At 37.7% G+C, this 26066-nt stretch overlaps 5 protein-coding genes and 3 long non-coding RNA genes across 17 annotated transcripts; 5 read left to right on the top strand and 3 right to left on the bottom strand.

Annotated features, from left to right (window-relative positions):
• Positions 1-2430: 2430 nt before the first annotated feature.
• Positions 2431-7148, bottom strand: LOC124188364. Of its 8 annotated transcripts, none has more exons than XR_006872329.1 (8): positions 7048-7137; positions 6262-6419; positions 6031-6202; positions 5884-5967; positions 4119-5780; positions 3804-4060; positions 2646-3370; positions 2431-2584 (listed from the first exon to the last, which is right to left on the bottom strand). It is a non-coding gene; the product is annotated as an uncharacterized LOC124188364 (long non-coding RNA). The 8 variants fall into 8 exon arrangements; XR_006872337.1 differs by having other exon boundaries at positions 2646-3288; XR_006872341.1 differs by having other exon boundaries at positions 2646-4060; positions 4119-4175; positions 4403-5780.
• Positions 7149-9063: 1915 nt separating this feature from the next.
• LOC124196377 lies at positions 9064-9503 on the top strand. The gene is made up of 3 exons (XR_006875682.1): positions 9064-9116; positions 9179-9334; positions 9416-9503. It is a non-coding gene; the product is annotated as an uncharacterized LOC124196377 (long non-coding RNA).
• A 126-nt stretch (positions 9504-9629) lies between these two features.
• LOC124198129 lies at positions 9630-10007 on the top strand. The gene is made up of 3 exons (XR_006876484.1): positions 9630-9726; positions 9799-9843; positions 9912-10007. It is a non-coding gene; the product is annotated as an uncharacterized LOC124198129 (long non-coding RNA).
• Positions 10008-10322: 315 nt separating this feature from the next.
• On the top strand, positions 10323-13353 carry LOC124198097 (dual specificity protein kinase Ttk-like). The gene is made up of 9 exons (XM_046593768.1): positions 10323-10486; positions 10554-10844; positions 10900-11995; positions 12058-12206; positions 12263-12429; positions 12483-12574; positions 12628-12735; positions 12796-13146; positions 13205-13353. The coding sequence occupies exons 1-9, from the start codon at positions 10437-10439 to the stop codon at positions 13226-13228; spliced, it is 2328 nt and encodes a 775-aa protein (XP_046449724.1). The 5' UTR covers positions 10323-10436; the 3' UTR covers positions 13229-13353.
• Positions 13354-13473: 120 nt separating this feature from the next.
• LOC124198110 (rab-like protein 6) lies at positions 13474-16235 on the bottom strand. 2 transcript variants are annotated; one of them, XM_046593784.1, is made up of 8 exons: positions 15760-16235; positions 15594-15700; positions 15281-15504; positions 15079-15219; positions 14803-15012; positions 14518-14735; positions 14295-14451; positions 13474-14231 (listed from the first exon to the last, which is right to left on the bottom strand). In XM_046593784.1, exons 1-8 carry the CDS (start codon positions 15890-15892, stop codon positions 13712-13714), a joined length of 1710 nt encoding a protein of 569 aa, XP_046449740.1. In that variant the 5' UTR covers positions 15893-16235; the 3' UTR covers positions 13474-13711. The 2 variants fall into 2 exon arrangements, with proteins under 2 accessions (XP_046449740.1, XP_046449748.1); XM_046593792.1 differs by having other exon boundaries at positions 13574-14231; positions 14295-14448; positions 15760-16036.
• A 519-nt stretch (positions 16236-16754) lies between these two features.
• LOC124198102 (negative elongation factor B-like) lies at positions 16755-19396 on the bottom strand. Its single transcript, XM_046593776.1, has 11 exons — positions 18962-19396; positions 18863-18902; positions 18658-18806; positions 18541-18601; positions 18361-18482; positions 17763-18257; positions 17553-17703; positions 17413-17492; positions 17253-17354; positions 16974-17192; positions 16755-16908 (listed from the first exon to the last, which is right to left on the bottom strand). The coding sequence occupies exons 1-11, from the start codon at positions 19241-19243 to the stop codon at positions 16786-16788; spliced, it is 1824 nt and encodes a 607-aa protein (XP_046449732.1). The 5' UTR covers positions 19244-19396; the 3' UTR covers positions 16755-16785.
• Positions 19397-19609: 213 nt separating this feature from the next.
• On the top strand, positions 19610-22271 carry LOC124198122 (malonate--CoA ligase ACSF3, mitochondrial-like). Its single transcript, XM_046593806.1, has 8 exons — positions 19610-20145; positions 20203-20656; positions 20720-20920; positions 20983-21128; positions 21266-21402; positions 21489-21597; positions 21670-21848; positions 21927-22271. Exons 1-8 carry the CDS (start codon positions 19776-19778, stop codon positions 22134-22136), a joined length of 1806 nt encoding a protein of 601 aa, XP_046449762.1. The 5' UTR covers positions 19610-19775; the 3' UTR covers positions 22137-22271.
• A 268-nt stretch (positions 22272-22539) lies between these two features.
• On the top strand, positions 22540-25825 carry LOC124192770 (malonate--CoA ligase ACSF3, mitochondrial-like). Of its 2 annotated transcripts, XM_046586260.1 has the most exons (10): positions 22563-22680; positions 22781-23270; positions 23744-23796; positions 23862-24340; positions 24396-24596; positions 24659-24804; positions 24862-24995; positions 25054-25165; positions 25225-25403; positions 25476-25825. In XM_046586260.1, exons 2-10 carry the CDS (start codon positions 22901-22903, stop codon positions 25680-25682), a joined length of 1881 nt encoding a protein of 626 aa, XP_046442216.1. In that variant the 5' UTR covers positions 22563-22680; positions 22781-22900; the 3' UTR covers positions 25683-25825. The 2 variants fall into 2 exon arrangements, with proteins under 2 accessions (XP_046442210.1, XP_046442216.1); XM_046586254.1 differs by having other exon boundaries at positions 22540-23270.
• The last annotated feature ends 241 nt before the right edge of the window (positions 25826-26066 follow it).

Here is a 26066-nt window from a genome sequence, read left to right as displayed (position 1 = left end):
CTCACCCAACCTCTACACCACTGCATGATACGTTTTATGTAATGATCTCCGTGACCTTCGAATGTGAAGGAAATGTGGACTGCCCTTTCCTTTTGCAGGATGAAGTTTCTGGGGATGGGTCTACAACAGCCAATATCAAAATGAAAATGGTTATGTGACACATCCCGTTCTCACCCTTCCTCTTTTTGACAAGTTTTACGTGCCTTTTCTTTTGCAGGTTGTCGTTGCTGGGGATGGGTCTACAACAACCAATATCAAAATGAATACCAAATGGTTATGTAACACATCCCGTTCTCACCCAACCTCTACACCACTGCATGACAAGTTTTACGTGCCTTTCCTTCTGCAGGTTTACGTTGCTGGGGATTGGAATGGGTCTACAACAACCAATGATATAAAAATTATTACCAAATGATTATGGCTTAAAACTCACTTTATATACCAATTGAAATTAACAATGGCTCCCAAACTTTTCAGAAAGGTTTTCTACCTAATTAGACTTCATCACTTGAATTATTATTAGCACAGTAATAAAAAGAAACATTGGTTGAAATAATTACCAATTTGCAAATAGAAATTCCTTGGTTTTGGATGGTTTTGGAAGACAGCTTGCAAATTTGCAATATGGATTGGGCCATTTTATCTGTTGGCGTCACGAGCACTCTGCAAATCAGTGCCCACATAAACTTCAAAAGTTGCCTGAAAATATTTAGTCAAGAATGCTAGATCATTAGCTAAATGTTATATTATCTATTTATTAAATAGAGTTTAACCGTCGAAAGTTTAGCCAAGCCACCTTTAAGAATCAAGGCCAATAATATCGATGTGCAACAGGCACAATTTCTTTAAAAAATCACATTCACTAATCTTGTAAAGATCTAGCCAAATTCTCTTAGCTAGCCTCTAATTAATTTAGCGTTCAACTAAAGATAATACAAAGCAATACAAACCGGGACGAGCCATAGTACGGGTAATGCTGTAATACATAGCTTTATGATACATTTTTTTATGTATAAAATGCAATTTGTGTTAAAATCTCGAATAAAGCACATCCGAGTTCGACCTGACAAATCACGAAATGAAACCTGAATGTCCATGATTAAAATTATCATGCCACTTCACAGCACACCTTCTTACCATTATTGGTGCTGTTTTTCTACCAATTAGTTAGCGACCGCGATGGACAGATTGGATGTTCCTCACCAAATCTGATCATCTGATCACCAGACAATATTTTTAAAAAAGAAAAGAAAAATACCATATCACCTTCTTATTTTCCACCAGTTGACATCTATTTCTGCGACCCCATATTCTCATGGTTATTTTTTACCTGAAAACCATTAACGATTTAGTACTTGGTATGGTATCAGTTGACCCGAATAAATTTCTCTTGGACCTCTTATTAGGGCTTCCCTGATAGATAATTTAAAAGCAGTCTACAATCAACACGAGCAAACATGACAAAATATTTTGAGAGTAGCTGCAGAACTTAACCACAGGAGTTTGACTCACGTTTTTTTTTAGCTGTGATGTCCTCTGCTTCTTTTAAGATTTCCGAATCCGTTAGCTTCATCTGACTGAAGAAGATTTAGACGCTCAGTTCTTCAAAGAGCACTTCCATTTTGGCAATGCTCGACGTCATACAGCGTACCAGTGTGGAAAACTGTTCTACCATAACCAACAATGATATTAGCGATTCGACATTCAACTAAGAATGAATTTAGCGGTACCCACCCCGCTATTTACATCGTCGTTCTTTGCTTCTCCGTTCTTTTCTTCTTCTCGATCAAGACGTTGCTGGTCTTGATTATCGCGTGCATGGTGGAGACGATCAACACACACAACACAGCTTCTGTCAAACCAAGAACACGAATCATTAGCAGTTGACAAGACGGGTACCATTCAGAAATATCTACCTTGACGGCGCTATAAACTCTCGAGTCTGCTGATTCAAAGAGAATCAGTTTTTGAGCAATAGTACTAACTAAGAGTTTGTACCGGACGGTCTGTTTAATAAGCAATGTTATATAAATATGATTGTTAATCAAGTTGTTACCTTTCATATTTAATTAATGAATAACAATTTATAAAATGAAAGTTTTATGGGTTTTTTTTACTTGTTTTATTTATTAAACAAACCGTCCGGTACAAACTGCAGCCAGTCAAGCAGGGGGAGACACTGCCCGACTGACTCTACCAGGGAGATTACCCGGCCGTGGTTAAGAGAAACCGGAAAAAGAGCGAAGAGAGCTGAGGAGCAGTTATTATGAGAGCAATGCATCATAGTAGACTTCCGGCTTAGACTCATGACCCTCCAACAGATTTCATCGAATCATGCGCCTTGCAAGTCCCCGTTCGACCAAACATCTCCCTCCCTCCTGGTTGTCGCAGCGAGTGAGTGACCACCGGCGGGCGTTGGTTAGTGGTTATTTAGGGAAACGGGGCCACTGAAGAAGGGAGCCCAGATATGCACTTGTAATTTTTCTACAGCATCTACATAATTTATTGACGATTCTTGAATTTCAGCAACCTCTCCTCAGTTTACCAATGGATCAAGTCTATGGAACGGCAGCAAACGATGAAACTGAAAAACGAATAGAGACTTTAATTTAAAGTCAATAACTGAACGAAACATCAAGCATTACCTAAACGACGATACAGGTAGCAAGGGATGACATATCGAAAAAATGCAACCGATAAAATAAGACCGACAGCCATCAGGCAGCATGAACTATTTTACCCAACTGTTCAACACTGCAAATACTGCATGGACACCAACATAGACAAATGACACATTTAAGTGTGATGTTGAACTGCAAGTCTGCACAAACTCCATTTCAGAGCATCTCTCAACTGGAAAGGGACTGCAAAACCACTGGACACCAAACAGCAACAATGTAAACAGCTCCAACTGACCATGAACTCTTACAAAGCAAAAGAACATTATTGAAGGAAACAATATAGCGTTGTTATCGGTGGATGCTTTGTCGAGAGTTGAAAGCATAAGGACAATCCACTAATTGCACATACGCACATACTGACGGACATCTCTGAAACGAACAGTAGAAAAATTGTAATTAATTTAAGACACTATGTTGTAGATATAATAACAATTTGGCGTGAAACTGAACGTGATACCCGATGATGGAAAACATGTAGACTGGGATGAGAGTCAAAACGACAGTGAAAAAGATGGATCTGCCGTTTCGGCTCACTGAGTGGATAACATCGAGTAGCGTCTCCTCGCGGTGGACGACGTCAAAACGACCGACATCATACGACCGAATCCTTGTAAATTGTTAAGAGTTCTTCGAATCATTTTTCCAAAGGTGAATGTTTGGGAATTGGAAGCTGTAACCACAAACTATTCCTATATTTTAAGTAAACATTCCAGATCACTCTCAGCTACTTTCCTTTTAAGGCTATGATTAACTTAACCGGAGATGGACAAGACCAGATGTGCGAGCATGATGGTTATGTTGTCGATACGGAATGTCCCGCGTGTTCGATTTCTACTCCCTCCACAATCTACGTCCTATCACTCCCACTGTTTCCCATGTATGTCTGTATAAAATAACATACACAGCTACTAAAAAAAATCTAACTCTACATTTACTAGCACTAGCTAATACTCTGTGGCATTTAAAACCCAAAATGATACTTGAGATAAACTATTCAGGGCAAGCCAGATAAACTGTACCGGTATCTCCATTGTCTGACGCTGAGGTTGGAAATGAGACCCGATGTACCAAATAAATACGTGATAGTTTCATATAAATGAATAAGAGAAATAACAGTTTTACCTCGTCAGAAAGTTTTTTCCAGATTGACGGGAGGAGTGGCGTTCGATATGAAATGGTGAGTCGACAGGGATCTCATTTGACGTACTCGGAATATTTGATGGGCATTATGGGCATTGCCGCATTGGTTATGAGTGATGGTTTTCTTGGCTGGATCCCCAAATGACAGAAGAGTCATTATGTCAGGAAGTTGGTCCTATGCGAGATGTCTAATTTGTTGCACCAAGTCATAAAGCTGTCAATTTCTTTGCTGTAAATATCTAAAGAAAAAATTGCTGTGAATTTTTTGCTTTAACTATAATAGCAATAAAATTTCACCTCTATCCGTCATCGGCATGAAGCTGAATGTTGACGATTTTTTAGTTGATAATTTACCTTGACGAGACAACAGGAAAGGTAGACTAGAAATAGGAAAAGTAGACTAAGAGATAAATGTAAGCAATTAACTTTGCCGCCTTGCCGGTTAGACTAAAAACAGTTGCAGATTTACTTACACATAATTTTAAATTTGGTCCGTAAAAACTAAGAACTTAACAAAAAGTAAAAATAACTTTCGACATTTGCTGTTCGCCATGAGCGCCATTAAAACGACAACAATATACCCTTCGCCATCTAGTGTTGCAAATTTGCAATTCTATAATCACGTCTAATTTTGCACCGGAACTCCACCGGAAGTAAGAGTGTCAAATTGCCAGATTGAAAAAAAAAAACTAAAAACTAAAAAAACATGAGTTTGTTATGATCCTTGCTCTGGAAACTCCAGGTGTTCTAGATCAAATTGCAAAGATAGTATTAGACAAAAATCATGGTCAGACTGCTGGTGAACATAACCTTTGTTCTCGTGCTCCGAAAGTTTTGTTGTCGTACTTTTCGATAGAAAGTTGTTTGGGGATCTCGGATTACATGCAGGCGGGCGTATTTAACAGGCGTGACTGGCTATTGCGGGTCGCGGTCAACGTGCATGGCAAGCAACAACAGACAAAACAAAGTGAATTCGTTAGGTACAATGCTTGTAGTGCAATGCCATCCGTCTATGAAAAGAAAGAAAAGAAGCGCCAAAAGAAAAAGTGGCCGCCGCATACTTGAGAATAAGGTCGATGCCGAAATGTTGCGAAAGTTGATTGATGGCCTAATCCCAAACCAGGCACGGGTTGCTTAATTAATTCGAACTGGTGTCCGTAGTAGTCCAGGCATGTTTTCATAGACGTAGATTTCGTATCAACAAAAGGCGAACAACAACTTCCGTTACTTCCCTTTCGTCGGCGTCAGTGAAAACACGATGACCGAACCCCAAGGTACTGAGTAGGTACTAGGTAACCGACGGCGTAGTAGAGCGTGAAATGTCGAGAGGCTTCGCATAACTTTATTTAGCCTCGTCAAAAGCTTTCGTCTCTATCCTAAAATCAACTAAAGTAAATTATTACCGATCGAAGGGCACCGCTTACTGCGGTCCAAAAGAGCGAAACCTTTGGGAATTCGTAGAGGACTTGTTGAGTGAATCCTACTCATGAGGCGTGAGTCGAGATGGGGGGCTCCAATTAGACGGAACATGGAAAGCCACGTCCAATGTTCTCCAGAAGTCAATAAATTTTACTCGTTAAATACAACCAACAAATTTTGGACCTGCCGTTTGCTGAGCTACTGATCGAACCACATAAAAAAAAATCATGGGAGTGTAGAATTCTATTATCCTAATACGCTATATAGGATAATATGATCGACAATCGAAGAAAGTTTATACGTGATGTGCCCCCATATCTGGCTTAATATGTTAACAAAATTACTAACTCTTTACTCACACCTCTACTAACAAATATGCGCTAAATACATATAAAAGCAAACAAAGCAATATAAAAGATAAACAGGTTAAGCCAAGCCAGATCAATTACCTGTTGTAAGACGTGGGACAATCTTACACGCTAGCTGTTGTACTCGAATGTTCTCCACTGTTGTAATAATTCGGCATGAAAGATGTCGAACCTTGAACGAAACAAAATATTTAGTTATGGTGCGCATAGCTTTATAAGCTCTTTCTCGAGATCGAAAATAGATAAATGCAAAATCATTTGAAGCTTCTACATACTGTCAGTAAAGGTATAATTGAATTTCCACGAAGAACTTGTTCTGCAGTTGTCAGCGACAAGTTGCAGACGTACAAGAACGTAACCTAAACGAGAAACAAAATATTTAACTCCAGTTCAGTTAAACACGATTAATGCAATTATCATACCTGCGACATGGCGTCTTCATCGATTTCATTTCCCTACTCGACCCAGTCGACAGCTATCTCTGTTAATTGAATGCGGTTAGGTATCAACTTTCTACGAGTCTTGGAAGCTGCACGATGATTAACGTACTCGACAAATGCAAAACGACTATTTTTAGTTTTATCTCTGATGGAACTGAATTCAAAAAGTAAACTTAAGGTTAATTAGATTACAAGGAATTTTAACCAACTCACATGTAAACAATGACTTGGGTTACGCGTTAGGCTAACCTTTCCATTTCACCTTGAAGTACCGATTGTAGAGAAGATTCGATTCAATTCTTCGAACACATCACGTGGTAATTTTCCCACAAACATTTCAATACCTTTTGGAGGTGGAGGGTCTTCCCTATCTGTTAAAAAAACGTGCGCATTTAGGCGGATTAGGGCTACATCATCAACTTAACTAAAACAACGTGCACTAAAGGTAAATTTAAACATCCTAATACGTGTGACTTGCTCTTAACTTGCTGCTAACACTTCTCTCAACTTGACATCAAAAGTAGACTAAAAAATTGACAATCTATGTGTGCCAGACAACAGGGAAACCATTTTGTTTGTGTTTTTTGTTTAGGATAGTAATCATAAATATCACTGCATGTTGAAACGAGGTGGAATTGTGGACAGTGGGACAAATACAACAATTCTACATTACATTTGTTTTCAAATTGTATGTTTAATCTTAAAAGATTTCAGCCAGACAAGTAACATGATTAAATTGATTGAATTGATCAGACACATTTAATTTTACTAGTAGATTGCAACACAAAAACTTTTAGCCAAAAAGTCTTGTTAAGTAGAGTTACTGTTGTCTCAAAATCGGCCAATGCACTTCCTTCTTCAAACCATTACAGATTTCCTTTGTCCTCTCTACTTCACAGTTCACACACTTGTGCCATCAACATAACAAATATTACAGAAAAAGAGCTTATTTAGCTAAATTTTAAAAAATCAGTAAATTCTTTTACAATGAGAACTTACAAAACTGACGTGTACATACGTGAAGTCTGGCCATGATGAGTAATGTCTGACCGTGCGACTACACGAGGTTAGAGGGTTGGAGAACTAAGAGGTGCAGACGAACTTCAATGAGAAATGGGAAACGGTGTTGCCATTTTCCGAAGCTCAACGGCGCCTATTTTAAAAATCATTTTAACTGTTAAGCACTTAAAATGAGCTCATAAAGAATATGTTTTTAAATAATATACGTACTGTAAAAAAATCATTCTAAACTGAATTGGGATGCTAAATATTGCACTAAAAACTAGAAACTTCTCTCAACTCTTCTCTCTCTACTACAAGATACGTTTCCCTGGCGACAGGTATAGGCGACCAGTTTTAAATGTCAGTCGCTCAAAGGTTTTGTGTTAGTAAAGTCGAGTAAATATATCATCATGATATTCACCCGACTGAAGAAGCATTGTTGGTTTTCATTTATGACAATAGTTTTCTGTGGTGCGTCTTACAACTCAATTAAGCAACATCAATATTCATTTAAATCTCGCGCAATACTAAAAAATTGGTGGAGAAAAGCGGAAGAACAGAAAGTGAGATTATTGGATCGCCTTCCTACGAACATTGAACGTTCGTTTACACCTGTAAGTTGTCTAACACACGATGTCTAATGATAAAATAAAAATTCTTGTTTACCCGTCTGTCAACATTACGTGAAATGTAATAGCCGCAAGTTATCAAAAATCGTGGCTTTCCCGTCGAAATTCATCAAGTGACTACGGACGATGGGTTAGAAATTTTTCAAATAACAGTTGATGTGATATGAGATCGAACAAATTGTTTTACTATTCAGTGATTGGTTTGTATACAGATACATTTTGGAACTTCACCGAATCCCACCCAAATCATTCGATACTCTAAAAAAAGCTGTATTTTTACAACATGGAGTAATGCAATCGTCCGGCACTTGGGTAGTTAACCCGTCAAGTCGTTCCCTCGGTAAATATTTCGACGTAATATTTCTTTTCAATTATTTACGCAACATCTATATTGTTAAAATGGACCTTGATGTTGGTTGATGCACTAGAATTAGGAAAGGATGGTCTTGTTTAGTCTATATGGTTCAACTTCAACGAGCTCGCATCTAAGGGATCCGTATTCCATGAGAGGTTAACGACCCATATTTAGCGGAAGTTTCTCGAAATGTTCTCGTTTTTTTTCTTTTTACTTACATTGGATATTTACCACCCACTTTAAGTTTGCTTTATCACTATAGTAAAAATCCGCCACCATATAGATTTTATACCTTGACCTGGGTTTACTTCTTCTTTATTCACCTTTTATTCTATAAGTTCATTGCTCCCTTCTTTCCCTTCGCCTGGCGGTGCTTGAACCCTTTTGATAAAGCTGAATTCTTAAATCTACAATTAAAATCTTCAAGTTAAGGTTATTTGGTTTAAATGAATTTAAAAAAAAAATACATTTACTATTCCTTAACTAAATTGCTAAAATGCTAGTTGAATCGGTTAGCTAAATTTATTTTTCCATTCAAATAAAACTGACCAGAGCTTTCTCTTACCTCAGCAACTTTATTAGCGGAACAATCCTACGACGTATGGCTCGGCAATTTTCGGGGAAACAGATTTTCAAGGAGACACACCACCCTCAATCCCGATGAACCAGAGTTTTGGGAATTCAGGTAACAATCTCTATTGCAAACGACTTTTTGGATCAAAACTTCGACTCGACTCAAGACTAACTACCCATGCTTGATTATTGAATTAGTTGGGATGAAATAGGAAATTCTGATATCCCGTCCATGATCGATTATATACTGAAGGAGACGGGTCAGCCCAAGTTATCTTACATTGGACATTCATTAGGATGTGGAGTGTTTTTCATCGCTATGGTCAAGCATCCAGAGCTTAATGAAAAAATAGAAATGATGGTAATATTTAAAAAAAAAAAAGTTATAGAATTAAAACTTAAATTCTTTGAAACTTATTTTGTAGGTAGCCCTTGCACCACTGTCGTCATTCGCTCATTTTACTACCGAATTTTTGCGCGTTTTGACTCCATTTACTAACCACATTGAGGTTAGATGTCCACATTTTAAATTTTAAAATCTGTTACGTGTATAAACTATTCCCACCTATAGGTTGCGCTCAACGCTGTTGGTGTTCATGGATGGCTTGACAGTGAAGGTTTCGGTGATCGCTTTTTGGAAGTGATATGCGAACAGACTTACATTCAAGCGCGGTATTGTAAAAATTGGTTCCGTGCGGTTGTAGGTCCCAGTGAAAATTTAGACCCAGTAAGTTGTTATCAAATATTCATCCAATATAGATAAGGCAATAATTTGTTTACCTTTCTTTTTGTTTGTTCTTAACTATAGACTCTGATCCCACTGTTTGATGCAAATTTTTTACGCGGAACATCTGTGAAAGTTATTGCTCAATTTGCGCAAAATTACAACGCGGGTAGGACTACATGTGCAAATACAATACCGGCTATTGCTGCCCTATTTTTATTGTGATGGCCAGGATTTACTTGGCCTCATGATTAACGATTATTTATTTGCGTTTAATTCGGTTCATTTGTACAGGTAATGTATTTCAGGCTTACGACTTTGGACGAAAGGGTAATCTGCTACGCTACGGATCAATTAAACCGTTTGAATATCACCTTGGAAATATTACAGCTCCGGTATTTATATTTGTATTAAATTTATATGAAGTCAAATTGGAATCAACATTTTGTGATACCTGCTTTGCATAGATTTACGTCTTCTCTGGGGGAAGGGATCGATTAGTTACTCCAATGGTAAGCTATAACTATTTTTCTTTCCTTGTTCAATAAAGTAAAAACATCTGAATTTTTTTTTTACTTAGGACGTGGATTGGCTACTATCCAAACTTACGAATATGATAGGCTCTGAGCGTATTAGTGATTACAGCCATTTGGACTTCATATGGGTAAAAAAAAAGAAATACTAGAAGAACAAAAATTTCCGATAAATCACAACCGTATAAAACCGTAACATATGTTTATGCTTGATGCCAACAGGGAAATGATGTAAAAGAAAAATTGTACGACAAAGTCATCGCTCTTTTATCCTCGCCCTCGCCGTTGTTTGCGTCCATCTGAAATCACGTATTCACCTATAATTAAATTATTTTAAAAATGTGAGCTGTAAAATAAAAACTTTACACGCGAATCTGCTGTTGTCGGCTCCATACCTGCATAAATTCAAGAGAAAAAAGAGGAAAATCATCGTAATTGACTTTCTGAAATCCATATCTGTGAAATCTGGCAACAGCCGAATGCAGACAAATTCAGACAAAAAGTTTTGAATTTAACTGATGCGGTAGAGAGCGACCGTTAGCAAGGAAAAAATATATAAAGTATTTAAAGCAATGTATGGACTTATAAGAAAAGAAGATATTGATAGAAAAAAACCACCGATGTAAGTTTTAAGTAGTGTCAGCAAACTTTTCTCTTGGTACTTGGTTTATATATGTGTCTATTGACAGAATAATCTCTACTGCTGCCACCCCTGGTTGGCAAAGACCAAGTCCCACTTCTAGTGATGATGCTACAAAAGGAGAAAATACACAGAATCATGATGGAGGTACAGGAACCAATTCCAGTAGATATGCAAGGAAGAAGAGTGGTTTGAAGCCGATCCGCCCATCCAGTGTGTCTGCTTCCAATCTCAATCCTATGACACCAGGAAGGCCTCAGTTGCCACGGACACCCAGACTTTGCTTCAAAGAAAATGATAATTCAAGATTTGGAACACATGATTTTCCATCAACTCCAAAGTATTTTTTTTAAATTTCAAGTTAAATTCCACTGTGTAACTCCTTTTCATGCAAGGTTTGGTCGTTCTGAATCAACACCAGAACTACACAGGATAAGAAAGTTGGACCACTCTCTTCACACGGTTGAGAGAAACACCACTCAAGAAAAAGCACATTACAACAATGTTCTCCAAGAAAGTAATGTATCCAATCTTTTGACTCTCACCAGTGATTCTCTCCCAGACATCTTTCGTAAGCCTATTAGCCAACAGCAACATGAGGTTCCACTCAACCTACAGTCTAAATTTGGCAATTCAGAAGATAAGGTTTCAAAATGGGGTTATGGCCCTTCCTCCACAAATACCCAACAAGGTTTTGGCACGAAAATCAATCATCCAGAATCTCATAAAGAGTCCTCCATCAAACTAGTTACTGAAGGACTTGGGATAGTAACACAAGTAAAAGAAGAAGCACCTTGTGCTGCTATTCTAAAACCAGATGTTTCACGTATGCCTCTACCTGGAGCAAAAAATGAATTTGTTGCATGGAACCAACCGGAAAAGTCATCCTTTTCGACCCATAAGTTACCATCTGTGCCTTCGGAAATGGAAGAAATATATGCTTTCACCAATGCCAAGAACAAATCAGGATTGAATTCTACTTCAGATACAGCGAGTGCTCTTGGACTACCGACACAACCGACTGTCAAAATGCATCCTTTAGATCAAGCGCAAACACCACTAGCTAAAAAGCTGACGTGGACTGGACATTCATCATTTAGTACAACCAAAATACGAGAATCATCCCTAGTTTCGTTAGCTTCGACTTCGAAGACTGAAATGCATAACGATGAACAAAAACCATCACTCGGCATTTTATTACCCAAAGTACAGGCAGAAACGTCTCCAATTTTCAATCTAGCAAGCTCTAAACCTCCGCTGCCAGTACCTATTCAACCAGTGGTAAGCGTCGTGGCAGAAGTTCAACCAATTGATCCCATCCAACAACATGTGGAGCAACGAAGCAAATTAATTCCCCCAGTTTCCAGCAACAATATTTTACCCCCTCCAAATGCTCGACCGACTCCGAAAACCAAGCAGATAGCAGTAAACGGCAAGGTTTACAGCGTTATGAAACCGCTTGGGCGTGGGGGATCAAGTGTCGTATATCAGGTTGAACTTGAAATCTTGCGTAACTCATTTTTTAGATTTATTTATTGACTTTTGAAACGCAGGTACTGAACCAAGAAATGACTGACATATTTGCCTTAAAAGTTGTTCGTCTTGATTCCGTTGACGAAGTCACAGCTGAAGGCTATATTAATGAAGTCCGGCTATTGAAACAACTGCAAGGTTTGCCTCGCGTCGTCCGCCTTCTTGAATAGTAAGTTAATTGCTAGTATGTGCCCTCCAATTCCGTAAAGTAATACAAATCTGTAGCGAGTACAACGAAGAAGAAGAGAAATTGTTGTTGGTAATGGAAAAGGGTGATACCGACTTCGCAACTGTCATCCGGACTCGCACCAGTCTCAACGCCATCAACCCTACCCTGATTCGCTTTTACTGGCAGGAAATGTTAGAAGCTGTGAAAGAGATTCATGACAAAAGTAATTACTGTTTCTATTATAAGTATGAGCATTCATTAATCTTGTCGTTGTAGATGTGATTCATACAGATCTGAAACCGGCTAACTTTCTTTTGGTCAATGGAGGCTTAAAGTTGATCGACTTCGGTATTGCCACTTCTATCCAGGTATGAGAACTGTTAAAATCTTAAACGAATCGATTTAATCGTTTTCTTTCTAGGCCGACATGACGTCGATAATGAAGGACAGCCAGTGCGGTACATACAATTACATGGCACCAGAAGCAATCAAATCTGCTACGCCTTCTGGAACGTACCAAGAGTATAAGGTATGTTGAATTCTTATCCGTTCGAAATCTTCGTATTAATATTACACTATTGAGTTACAGATAAGCAGGAAAACAGACGTGTGGTCTCTTGGCTGTATGTTGTACAGTCTCATCTACAAGAACCCACCTTTTAGCAAGTTCAGGGACACGATCGAGAAAATCAGTGCCATCGTTGATGAGCGTCATGTTATAGACTTTCCTTTGACTGCTGATCCGATGGTTATAGCAGTTCTAAAAGGCTGTCTCGATCGCAATCCGCGCAATCGACCATCAATTGAGCAGCTTCTATCCCATCCATATTTGACATGTACAAGTCAGTCTCCGGTCCAATCCTCGAAGAACATTCCCCCTCAGCTGCGTATTCAGCTTGAATTTCTACTAGAAGGTGGTCCACTCACTGAGGAAGTCAAGGTAATTAGACATCCTTAAGTCTCAGCTTACATAAACTTACTGCTTCGGCTTTTCGCAGGAAAATATTCGACAGTGGATGTGAATTACTTCCATGAGCGACTTCCATGAAAGCAATACTGTATCAGTCATCATTATCAAATTCATCCCATATTGTAATTTACATATTGTTGTAATATCAGATATACATAACCCTTTCCCTGCCCTTCATTAACTATCTTCATCTCGCATTATAGCGTCCGTTTTTTCTTCTCTATTGCTTTCCAGTTCTGTATAAAATAACATAAGCCAACTTTAACGGTTATAAAATAAAAATAAAGTTAAGCGGCGTTAGAAAACTCATACATTTATTAAGCGGCAATTATCCAAAATTATTTAAGGCTTCATTATGCTTTTTTTTTCTTTTTTTAACTAATAAATAAATGATGGCCTTTGTCAACATATTTTTGCATTTGAAAAGCTTAAGAACACATTATACCTTGTACACCACTTAACTTAAAATAGAAAAGTAAACAAATCGATATTGTGGTCTAAATGATTAGATAATAATAATAAAAATGAATATCTTTTAGAGTTCTTCGTATTCGTTATAAGGACGGGATTCCTCAACTACATCGGAATCCGGAGCAGGACTACTTGAGGTTCTTTCATCCTTTGATGATTTTTTGGATTTCCGTTTGCTTTTTTTTTCTTTTACTCTTTTACTCTTGCCTGTCACTTCAAGGGACAATTCTTCGAGCGAAACGTCTACCGTCTTTGGTTCAGGAACTTTTCGATTGACAGATTCATTGTTTTTCAGGGAACTCGATGATGAAGAAACTTTCAATTTTGATGAAGGTAATTTTTCAGCCCCATCATTGAGCCAGTCATCTAGGTCGTCCTCGATAGTAATATCCTCAACCGTTTTATTCACTTTATAAGCAGCTGCTTCTTTTTTATCGGTCTGTGGAACTGGTACTTCTTCGTCCGAAGAAGAATCTGAGATCTGTGTAACAGGATTTCCAAACTCAGATGCTCGAAGATAATCCTCATCATCGATTTCATCTTGAAAACCCATCACCATGGGATTGCCTTCATTCTCAGCATCACTAAATTCCCATTTTACGATTTAAAATAAAATTTTGATCAATTCATATTTTTGTTTCTTTTACCTGTCTGAATCTTGCTCGACTAAAACCCCTTTTACCGTTGAACTAGGTATTTCGTCGATGGAAGAAAGGAAACCCAAGGCTTGCTCTCCGTCGTCCCCATCGACAATAAAGTCTTCGACGCTGGAAAATTCGTTCTCCTTTTTAGTAGAATCGCCTGCTATAATGGACATAATATTATGTATATATTTTTTTTTTTGTCAAAAGATTTTAAGGCTTGGCTTACTATTCACGGTCTGTGTTGCAGGTTTTGGTTGGTCTATGGAAGATTTCATTACTTTAGATGTGGTTGCTTGAACTGGATTGACCGCCGCTTGCGGTTTTGCGGCGGGTGCGGATGATATAGGTGCGTTAGGAGCAGGAGCTTGTACGGCATTTGACGCTGTAGCTGCGCTTAGTGAATCAGCTGTTTGCCGTCGTTTTTGAGTAAGTAGATCTAGAAATCTGTCAACAAAAAGAAACAATATACAAATAATTCGAAAAAAAACAAACAAAATTAATAATAATTTACTTATCATAGCTAGCATCATCCGTCTCTAAATAGAGATCAAGTTCTTCATTAGTTAGAGACATTTCTTGTAAATTTGTTTCCAACTGTTTAAGGAGAGAATCACGTTGCAAAGCTAGGAATGGTAAGTTGAAAAATTTATGAAGAAGCTTTAGTCCAAAGCTGTTTCTCATAGAGCTTTCGCCGAATCGAATTTGGGCATCAGTTTTACTCCTAGATTCAATAAAAGTATTCGAAAAGAAATACAAAAAAAATTGTTAACTTTAGTTATTTTCTTACCGATTTAAGCTTTCAATAAAAAATTTCACGTCGTCTTCAGAGACACATCGATGGTGTCCCATATCTCGATGATTTGCAAGCACCATAACGGGAATGGTTGTTGGAATCTTTGGAAGTTCTCGTTTAACGTAGTCAAATGTCCTATTGACCTTGAAATACATTAGTTAAAGGCTTACAATAATATTTCAACCTGTGCACTCACCATTGCTTGGTAATATCTAGCATTATAATTACTCCATGCGTCCCTTTATAGACATCAAGGAACTCTGCATCTAATGCTGGTTCTTCGGCAAGAGATGCAGGAGTTAATGTATTGAGTTTCAAGCCTTCCAAAGGTTTTTTCTTTTTGCCCTTGTCAACAACATCCCACACTTCTACTTTGACTATGTCATCTGTTGCTTTGTAGCTCCACTGAATGCTGGCAACCTATGTTAAAATAGGTTTTCAGAAATCCCCCAACATTTATGTTTAAATGGATAATAAGGAACCATTTGTAAAAGAAAAAAAAAACTTGCCTGTATTTCTTGAGTTGGATCATAATTGTCTATGAAAGCTTTTCCCTGAAGCCTGTGGAATAGGCAAGATTTACCTACATTTCTGTCACCTCGTATAATTATCTTCACTGTAAATAGTCTGAATTAAGGACAAGGTCATTACGGAAACAAAAATTCACTATCTTACTATTATAATGCACTCCTTTGGCAAATTTCTTTTGTAAAGATGCATGCATTGCTTGCTGTCCTCCAGCTGGAGTTTTTCCATTTGCTTCATTCTTATTGTTTCCTGCAGCTAACTTTTTTAAGGCGGAAAACATCTTTAGTTGCTTAAAATTTAATTAGAAAATTAAAAAAAGGATTGCCAATCCCCTTTAAAAAACAAACGTATAAATTTATATGATAACACTAATCGTAAACACATCGAGCAGAAGGCAGAAGACGACGTCGGGACAAGCTGTCAAATGTAATGTAAACTCGGTGTATGTACACACAAAATGATAAAATACGTAGAAAACTAAAACTAACCTAACCATAATAGATTTTTATTTAGAATTTTATTTTTATTTTTATTCCCATTCTTACAAATTATTTTACGATTATTTTCATTTCTAAAATATTAAATACAAATTCGGAAGGCAACTGTGTTGGTCATAGCGTCGTCTTCTGCTTCTTTTCGTCGCACAAAATTCACGTCAAAATTCGTTCGTCCAACAAGTTCATATTTCATTGAAATTTGAAAAGTTTTGTACAGCGCTGCTGTCCACTTGAGAGTAGACGACTTACATTTGTTTAGTTGACATCAGACTAAAGTTTCTGCCTTTTGTTCACTTATAAGGCCTGACAAAGTGACAAGTCTTACCTATACAAAATGATCGAGATCACCTGCAACGATCGTCTTGGCAAGAAAGTTCGAGTCAAATGTAACCCTGACGACACAATTGGAGATTTGAAAAAATTGATTGCTGCGCAAACAGGTACCAGATGGGAGAAGATTGTTCTAAAAAAATGGTACACTATTTACAAGGATCACATCAAACTGGAGGACTGTAAGTAGTTTTTGAATTTGATGTTTTTTTATGGCTACTCCATATTGACTAAGTTTTATTCTCTTCTTGTAGATGAGATTCATGATGGGATGAATTTGGAGCTCTATTATCAATAAATCATCATTAAATCTTGTTTGTAAGCCTGACCAATACACTGTTTTATTCTACATTGACATTGGAGTAGGTACATTCATCATCAACACAGAGTCATCATTGTGGACTCCTTGAGTCATAGATGATGGGTTCAGCTGGTATGATTCAATTCTTTGCTCCAGTTGCTTATAGACCTAAAGGCAAAGCACATTTATGGACATTTTCTTTTTTTTCTATGCCAATATAATAATATTTTTACCTGATGCATGATTTCAGGGGATTGAGGATTTGGTTGAAGTGCTTTCATTAAGGTATCAAGTCTAGCAGCAGGTAGCTTATGATGAACATACCACACAAGTTTTGTTAAATGTCTGACAACATTCTCCTTGCCAATTGATGTGAAAAAAAATTCATCAAAAACAACTGTGCAAAACATTTCATTGACAAATTCATCCTGCATTGGAATCAGATGGGCAACCTATTTTCCAATTATAAAGTTATTTACTTTAATGATCTAATAGGTAAAATAGGATATTACCAAAGTGTGAAGGAAAGGATCTTCGAATGATCGTTCGCCGTGACCAACAGCAAGCGTGCCCAAAACACGAGTTAAAGCCACTTTGTCTCTACTTCTTGCCACCTAAATCCGAGGAATGACAGTAATAAATGCCATTATTCACATATAGTATAAATAATACCTGGAGAGTGTAATACATTGCTAGAACACAAGGTACACTACTTTCAGATATGTATGCTTGGAATGCATCGGGTGGAGGTCCTATTATTAGAAGCATTAAGTAAACGTGCCTTGAAACTTCACAGTAATGGTTACATGTACCTGAATGTTCGATAATGGTCAAAGCTGATTCACGTTCATCACTGGGTAATTTCGAGTTTAGAGATCGGACTTGATCATCCACCATTAGCGACATGAGAGCCGGAAGAAATTTCGTGACAACTTGAGAATCAAGCCGTGGTTCCCGAAATTCCTGCACAAGATTACTGAAATTAATAAAGGAATAATGGTTGTTTTGAATCTTCGTCCTACCTGAGAATCGATCATCTGCCATGCGCTTAAACCAAGCGCAAGCATCCGTAACAATAAAAGTAAAATATGGTGTTCTCGAGGCAAACTTTCTGATGCAACAAGGTTGTGCAAAATCTTCAACGATGACGTAGCTAAGAAATGGACGGCATAGGGATCGCACAGCATCATAGACAGATCTCCAAGAACTTGTTCCTGGCCACTTTTTATACCGTCGAGAAACGCTTGAATCTCTCGAGAACGTTTGGTGTCGACATTACGTTCCCTTATGCAAGCATCCACGCACCAGGTGAACTTGTGACATGGATCAACGTTTGTAATTTCTTGCACTTCCGTCTCATGTAGAGCCATAAGCAGTTCAGCACGCAATGTACAATAATGAACGTTACGAGTACGTAAAAATAATGTTCGTAAGAACTGCAAAACCATATCGTACAGCCGAACGTTATTTCCGATCATATGCGCTAGCTTCTGGACCACTTCTCCTTGGCGGCGAACCTGGGAATCGAAAGAAAGATTTTTATTTTTCTCCTTGACCAATAAAAAAGGTATATATTTTGTCGCAGCGCCACAAAGACCATTTAATACCATTTCATTTTACCTTAGGAGATGGTAGGAAAAACAAATTTGTCAGATTATTTTGATCAAAGAGAAGTTGTTCTTTTTCCTTGATATATTGACTGAGTAAAGGTGAAACCTCATCACCAAAAAGGGATTGGTTGTCTAAAATTTGAATGAAAAGTTATAATACTTGTATTTGAAATGTTATCTAAGAGGATACCTTTCCACATTTGCCTCTTAACCACAGTATCACAATCATCATAAAGTTCTTTGTCTTTCACCTGAGATCAATCATTTCATTAAATTCTGAATTCAAATAATAAATGTATTACATTACCAAAACTTTGAGGTATTTTTCATCAACATGAGAAAGGTGTTTCATAACTGCCATAACAACTGGCCTTAGAGCTTTAGTTTTAACTACAAGAAAGCTTTTGTTCAACAATTCTTTCAATTTCTTGTCTTTCTCTTTTCCTTCTTTTTGGCCTGAAGATAGTTAATGTAAAATAAAACTGATTTTAAAATAATTAAAGATGCATTACCTAAATCAGCAATTTGGGCCAAAAGCTTATCACGAAGTGCCTAAAAGCATAAAAATAATTGAAAACTAAGTGTGTTTTAAATCTTTTCATGTAAACAACCTCCATGACAGATATGTGGAAATCAAGCCGCTTTACTCCATGTAAATCCAAAAGTGGCATCATTGGTCTTAAAGAAGGTAGAAGTATTCCATTTTCAACTTGAAATTCTTCGATGGCTTGAAGAGGATCACTACACGAAGTCAAAGCTTCTCTGAGAAATGTTCCTCCGGGTATTCCAAGGACTTCAAGACCAGATGCAGATGGAGTGCTGGTTGATGGTGTTACACCAGCCGGCTGACCAGCTGCATTTGGAACTGCCGAGGAAGAGGGATTTCGACTCATAATTCAAAAAAATAACGTTTCACACGTAATGTATTTCAAATTATAATATCCCGAAGAATCAGTTTCTTCGCGCAGTTTTCACTTTTCAGTGTAACTCCCGGACACAAATTTCCAACAACAAGTTTTTGTTGACAGTCTAGACAACGTTGCCGTTTCACGAGTATTATAGAGGAGCATCTAATTAGAAAATAATTTAATTACAAAATATTGGGTGGTTGGACCCCAATTGTAATTGTTTTGATTTTTTCCCCTTTATATACATAACATTTAAAACGATTATAGAAAAGATTGCAAACGATTGTGCAAGCCTGTTGGTCTTTTTGACTTGCGAAAAGAGGCCGGGAGCTACAGCAGACGACATAAAGTATTTTTTTTTTGTAAACAAACACATCAGTTGTCTCTATCCAGACTTCCAAGTTCCAAGGTTACTTCATAGGATTATTAATATTCTTATCAGATTCGAATTTTATCTCGACGTGCAGAATTACACCTTTATAGATGATAAGATATCTCACGATTTATTACTTGACTGATGAATAACATGACGATGCTCTCTGTTTTTCTAAAGTCATTGAGATCCGGTGTACTTAATTCAACCCTTCGAAGTAGACCATACTCTATCAGTAATACAGATCCTCCAGGCAGAATTCAATCCACGATGGAAAATCGTGGTATCATTCCTGCACATCGAATTGCTCTTCAACATCTCAATCGAGTTGCTATTAAAGACAGCCATGGATCTCATACCTATTTGGATGTGTTGCTTAAAGCCATTAAATTGTCAAATATGATTAAAAGTTCTATAGGTCCAGAAAAAAATCAAGAAAGAATTGGCTTCCTCTGTCCGAATGACTCTACCTATGTTATATCTCAGTGGGCCTGTTGGGCGGCAGGGCACATTGGTATCAAAACATATATCAAAACATAAAGTTCTCTAATAATGATTATTTCTATTGCAGCTGTACCACTCAGTCCGGTTCATCCTCCATCTTTGTTGGGTTACTATGTCAAAGACTGTGATGCTGCCTTAATAATTGCTTCTCAAAGTCATTCCCAATTGCTTAATGCTGTCCACGAAACAGTTGGTCAGGATACCAAATCTGTAATTCTAGAAGAATCATGGCAACAAACCATCAACCAAAATGTTACACCCACCCAACTAAAATCCATTCTCTGTGACACAAAGCCAATGGAATTTTATCAGAATTCTGATGCTATGATGCTGTATACTAGTGGAACCACCGGCAAACCCAAGGGAGTTCTACTGAGTCATAAAAACATCGATGCTCAGGTACGAATGTTGATTGAAGTATGGCAATGGTCCAAAAAAGACGTCATCGTTCATGCGCTTCCACTTCATCACACTCATGGTGTTATAAACGCTTTGCTGTGTCCCCTATATGTAGGAGCCAGGTATTCGAATTTAAATGAAATTACTTACTGTTATCGACACTAAATTCAGCGGCTTAATTTCAGTTGTATTATGTTGCCCAAATTCGACTCGAAAGCAATTTGGGAAAATTTCTTAAATACTAACGTGAGTCAAGAGGAAAAGCCTACTCTGTTCATGGGTGTGCCTACAATGTACAGCAAACTACTCTCACATTACGATTCCACTTATGGGGAAACTCAACGGAAAAGGGAATATGTGAAAGCTAGTATTTCTAACAACTTTAGGTATTTCTTGTTAGATTTGAATGGGGAGACAACAAATAATTTGTTTTAATTTCTTCTCATAGGGTTATGATTAGCGGGTCTGCAGCTCTTCCTGAGCCGGTGTTTTACAAATGGAAAGCAGCAACTGGAATTGAAATTGTGGAACGTTATGGGATGACGGAAATTGGTTCTGTTTTGTCTATTCCTCTGGAGGGAGAACGACGCCCTGGTAAGGTCCTTGGTTCAGCTTAACCCCACTTCATACACTTATTACCTAAACAATAAACATTCCCAATTAAAACTAAAACTAGAATTTATCCATACAATCATAAATCCTTGTTAGTACTTCCCTTTGACTTTATTAAGGTTATGTTGGAGTTCCGTCGCCTGGTGTCAGCATCAGATTAGCAGAATTTCAGTCTTCTCCTCTTGGATCGAAAGCTAATTATCAAATCTTGTTCGAGACCAGCTACGACCAGTTTTCAAAAGGCTACGCAAATGATGTAAGAACACAATCAGTTTTTTTCAAAAGCCTTGGATTGAATAAAAAAGCTTCTATTATTAATATCCATGAAATCCTATTTGTTAGAAAGTCATAGGAGATCTTCTTATCAAAGGACCAAACGTTTTTAAATGTTATTGGAACAAACCAGAAGCCACAGCTAAAGATTTTACTGCGGATGGATGGTTTCGAACAGGTTTGTTACTGCTTGTCTGCTTTTATGTTGAAGGGCCAATTCGTGTGAATAACATCTCGGTTGTTTTTGTAGGAGATTCAGTTCAATTTGATAATGGTTATTTCAAGATCCTTGGCCGATTATCAGCCGACATTATTAAATCCGGCGGATTTAAAATTTCTGCTCTCGAAATCGAAACACATCTTCTTGGTCATCCCGAAATTGCAGATTGCACGGTATTCGGAATTCCTGATGTTACTTGGGGACAAAAGGTATCACACGTTGATTCACCAGCAATTTCATTTATTTGCCACCCACTTTACCTGTGATGTTGATTGTGTGCTTCGTAGGTAGCAGCTGTCCTTGTCCTGGCGAACCCTGAGATGACCATAGACTTAATAGCTCTTAAACAATGGTGCAAAGAAAGAATGGCTCCTTACATAGTGCCAAGTGAATGGCGAATATATTCCGAACTACCCCGTAATGCGTTGGGTAAGGTTAATAAAGTAGAATTCGCAAAAGTGGCATTTAATAATAATCCAGGTTCTAGCAAACTTTGAATATGTGTGTGCTGCTATGTGCTATTAATATGTATACTATAGCATCGTGATATGTCATAACAGGCGTTGTAGTTTGAAATTTATCTTTGTTTGTACAATTGCAATCAGTTATACAATACAATTCTTGAACCCTAACTCTCGGACTCTCGGTTAAAACACCCCGTCATTTACCGACCTCATCTTAAATGGGGTGTGGGAAGAGTATCACACTATCACTGTTTTTGTTTGTCAAAACTGCTTAATCTTTTTCCGATAATATAAAATAAAAAACAAGTTGTGAGTTTAAATTATTGTTCTAATGCAATACTTAATATTATTTTAGTTAGATAAATGAATTTCTGATCTGAATTTGAAATTAAATGACGTGACAACCTCGAAAAATCTTTTCTCATCAAAGTAAATATTCGTCTGTACTTTTAAGCATTCTGTTCAGTGCTGGAATTTGGCATAGAGTTAAGTCATAGGAAAACTGCACGCATGTCCAAAGTTATGGAATTACGACATAGGACGCAGATATTGCGCATGTATTTCGCTTGGTAACACGGTAATACGTAACTCGTGGTTGCGCCCCCTTTTACAACCTTGAAAGTTTAGCGCCACATTGTCTCAAGGACTCTAGCTATCATTTTTTGGCTTGAATTCAGGAACTTTGTTTACCAGCCACAAGACATTTTGTGTTTGATGAAGAAGGACGTTGTGTTCTAGTAGTCAGTACATTTCGCTAAAGCTCGGCAACAAGTGAATCGCAGTTGCGAATTTAAAAAATGGCTTTCCTTATTCTCAAACCAATATTTTGTTTGCTAAGTTCTGTTTCATCAAAAAAATCACCTACTTTGTACAGAGTTTCAGGAAGAGGTTTTTGTTCATTAGCAAATGAAAAAATAAAAGAAAGCAGCGAAACATTGATTACCCCAGTTTTTCAGATTGCTACAAATCATTTACATAAAGTTGCACTCAAAGATCAAAATGGAGTTCACACTTATCAAGAAGTTTTACGAAAAAGCTTGTTGCTGGCTAAAAAAATTCAAGAAAAAATTGGGGTTAATAGAACTCAAGAAAGAATTGTTTTCTTATGTCCTAATGATGTCACCTATGTTCTTGCTCAGTGGGCATGCTGGGCTTCAGGTCATATTGGTGAGTTTCATTTTTACTATCATTTTGTCAATGTTTCTTAGCTTGGTTGTGTGTTTGTTTTGTATAAAATCCCTTAAGTCAATCAGTTATGTGCATCAAAACAATTGCATGTGTATGTTATACAGTACTGTACATTCCTGATATGGCACTATGCATTCCAGATAAGGAAGATGTGATTTAGGTCAAGGTTCTTCCTTTCTTGGTAATGAAATATGAGATCTTGTTAATGCAAAAATTTGTTTCCTTAATTAATACTTCTATTAGTGAAATATTTGAGCCTTGAGTGTCAACATCATTATCATTTTGAAATTGTGCCAACTTTCTTGCTGAATTTCATGGTAATGACGACTTTCGGCGTCTTATAATAGCTTTGCTATAAACGCACAGACACGTATCAAAGTATCGTTATTTAATTATGTATTACGCTCATTTTTTCTTCTTTTAATTTTATTTACATGAATGTACTACTCAAGCCGTCCCTTTGACAACAGCACACCCTCCATCGTTGCTGTCATACTACATTCAGGTCACATATTTGTTTACAATGTTTTGTTTTGTTTTATTAATTAAAATTTCATGAATCCTTAACAGGATTCAGAAGCTTCCTTGGTAATCACTACGTCAGATCGAGCTAATGTGGAGCTAATGGCGACGGTGGCTTCTAATTTAAATAGTCACCTCCCGTTGTTGGTTATTGATGATTCGTGGTCGCAGCAAAGCTCGACGAGCAATCGCACTGTTTCAGAAAAGAAACCCGAAAACATTTTTTCAAGCGTTCGGGTGGACACTAGTCCTCCATCCATTGATTCGACATTAACCGGACTGTTGAGCGAATTCTCTATGCCCACAACCTTCTACCAGCAAGCCAATGCGATGATTCTGTATACCAGTGGTACTACAGGGAAGCCTAAAGGGGTCTTATTGAGTCACGCTAACGTAGACTCCCAAGTCCGTTCCTTGATAACTTCCTGGGCGTGGTCCCCTGCAGATGTAATTGTCCACACATTGCCGTTGTATCACACACATGGAATCGTTAATGCTCTTCTATGCCCGTTATATGTCGGGGCCAGGTATCCAATGTTTGAGACATTTAATGTGGTAGTTATTTTAAACATTTTTGTTTAGATGCATAATGCTGCCAAAATTTGATGCTAGTGCCGTATGGGCTAACCTTTTAGGTATAAACATGTCGAATAGCGAGCGACCGACTGTATTTATGGCTGTCCCCACTATTTATTCAAAACTTATTACCGAGTATCAGCGAAAATTTGCTGGAAATCCTAAACTTAAAGAATATGTTAAATCAACTTGCTCTTCGAAGATGAGGTACATGGGTGTACAATTTTATTTTACTTTTTCTAGAACCTTATTACAAATGTTGTTTTTAGATTGATGGTCAGCGGTTCCGCCCCTTTACCAGAGCCTGTATTTCATCAGTGGCAATCCATCACAGGGCATAAGTTATTGGAGCGCTATGGAATGACTGAGATTGGAATGGCTTTGTCTAATCCAATCAAAGGAGAACGTAGACCTGGTAACAAAAAACTACGATTTAATACCATGGAAACAAACTTAAACATTTATGTTGAAGGTCATGTGGGACTGCCTATTCCTGGCGTACGTGTCCGCATCGCTGAGTTCAAAATTAGTTCAGATGGTGCTAAAGTGTACTACGACATTTTAGCAGAGGGCAACCATAAAGCCACAAAAGTTGAACCTGGCAAGGTGAGAAACATTTAGTCCTTCATCATCTATGAATATTAATAATTTTAAATTTTAACAGGCTGGTCTATCGGGCGAGTTACTCATTCGGGGTAATAGCGTTTTCCAGAGTTATTGGAACAAACCTGAAGCTACAGAAAAAGAATTCACAAAAGACGGATGGTTCAAAACAGGTAATGAAACCTTTTTAAATGATTGTGATCACTTCAGTTATGCACAGTATCCTTCGTAGGAGACATTGCCCAGTTTAATAATGGCTACTACAGCATTCTCGGAAGAGCATCTGCTGACATTATTAAATCAGGAGGTCACAAACTCAGCGCCCTTCAAATTGAGACAGAACTTCTCGCTCATCCACAGATTGACGATTGTGCTGTGGTTGGACTATCCGATCCTGTCTGGGGACAACTGGTAATGCTTGCTAAATCCCGACAGCGATCGATCAGACATTGATTGATGCTTTATTCTTCCCTGACCTTGTAGGTGGCTGCTGTAGTGGTACCGAATGAGAAAAGTAAACTCAAGGTTGATGACCTCAAGTCTTGGTGTAAGAAACATGCACCTTTGGCCCCTTATGCTATCCCCACCGTTTGGAAAGTAGTTGATTCGATGCCTCGGAACGCTATGGGTAAAGTCAACAAAAAGGATTTGATTAGCCAGATATTCCCCGCCTCACCTTCCTCAACGTAAACCTAGCTACATTATGACCGTGCCAATTATTTTATTTACTCTGTGATTATGAGCTTGCCTTTGCTGTATATTCCGAATGGTGTTTATTATCACGTTGACATTTCTTTCAGGTGGTGCAATACAAATTCAGGCATTTATCAGAATTTCAAAAATTGTTCTCAGCGTTATAACATTATTCGGTTCTTGTTTTCCTGTACCAGGTTAGCACCCTTCCGTGCCTTCCTGTATTCAACAATACAGGAAGAGTATGTCATTATTATAAAGCAAAATCTCAAGGACAAGTGAAAACAGAATTAGCCGAAATAATATCGTAACCAGTATTGGTCCATTTTATCACACGATCGACGTAGGAACATCGCGGAAATGTTAAATAGGATGAAATCC

Source organism: Daphnia pulex, chromosome 1, assembly GCF_021134715.1.
Source record: "Daphnia pulex isolate KAP4 chromosome 1, ASM2113471v1".
Classification (NCBI taxonomy): domain Eukaryota; kingdom Metazoa; phylum Arthropoda; class Branchiopoda; order Diplostraca; family Daphniidae; genus Daphnia; species Daphnia pulex.
Note: the sequence above shows the minus strand (reverse complement) of the source record. Positions and strands in the feature narration are given on the sequence as shown.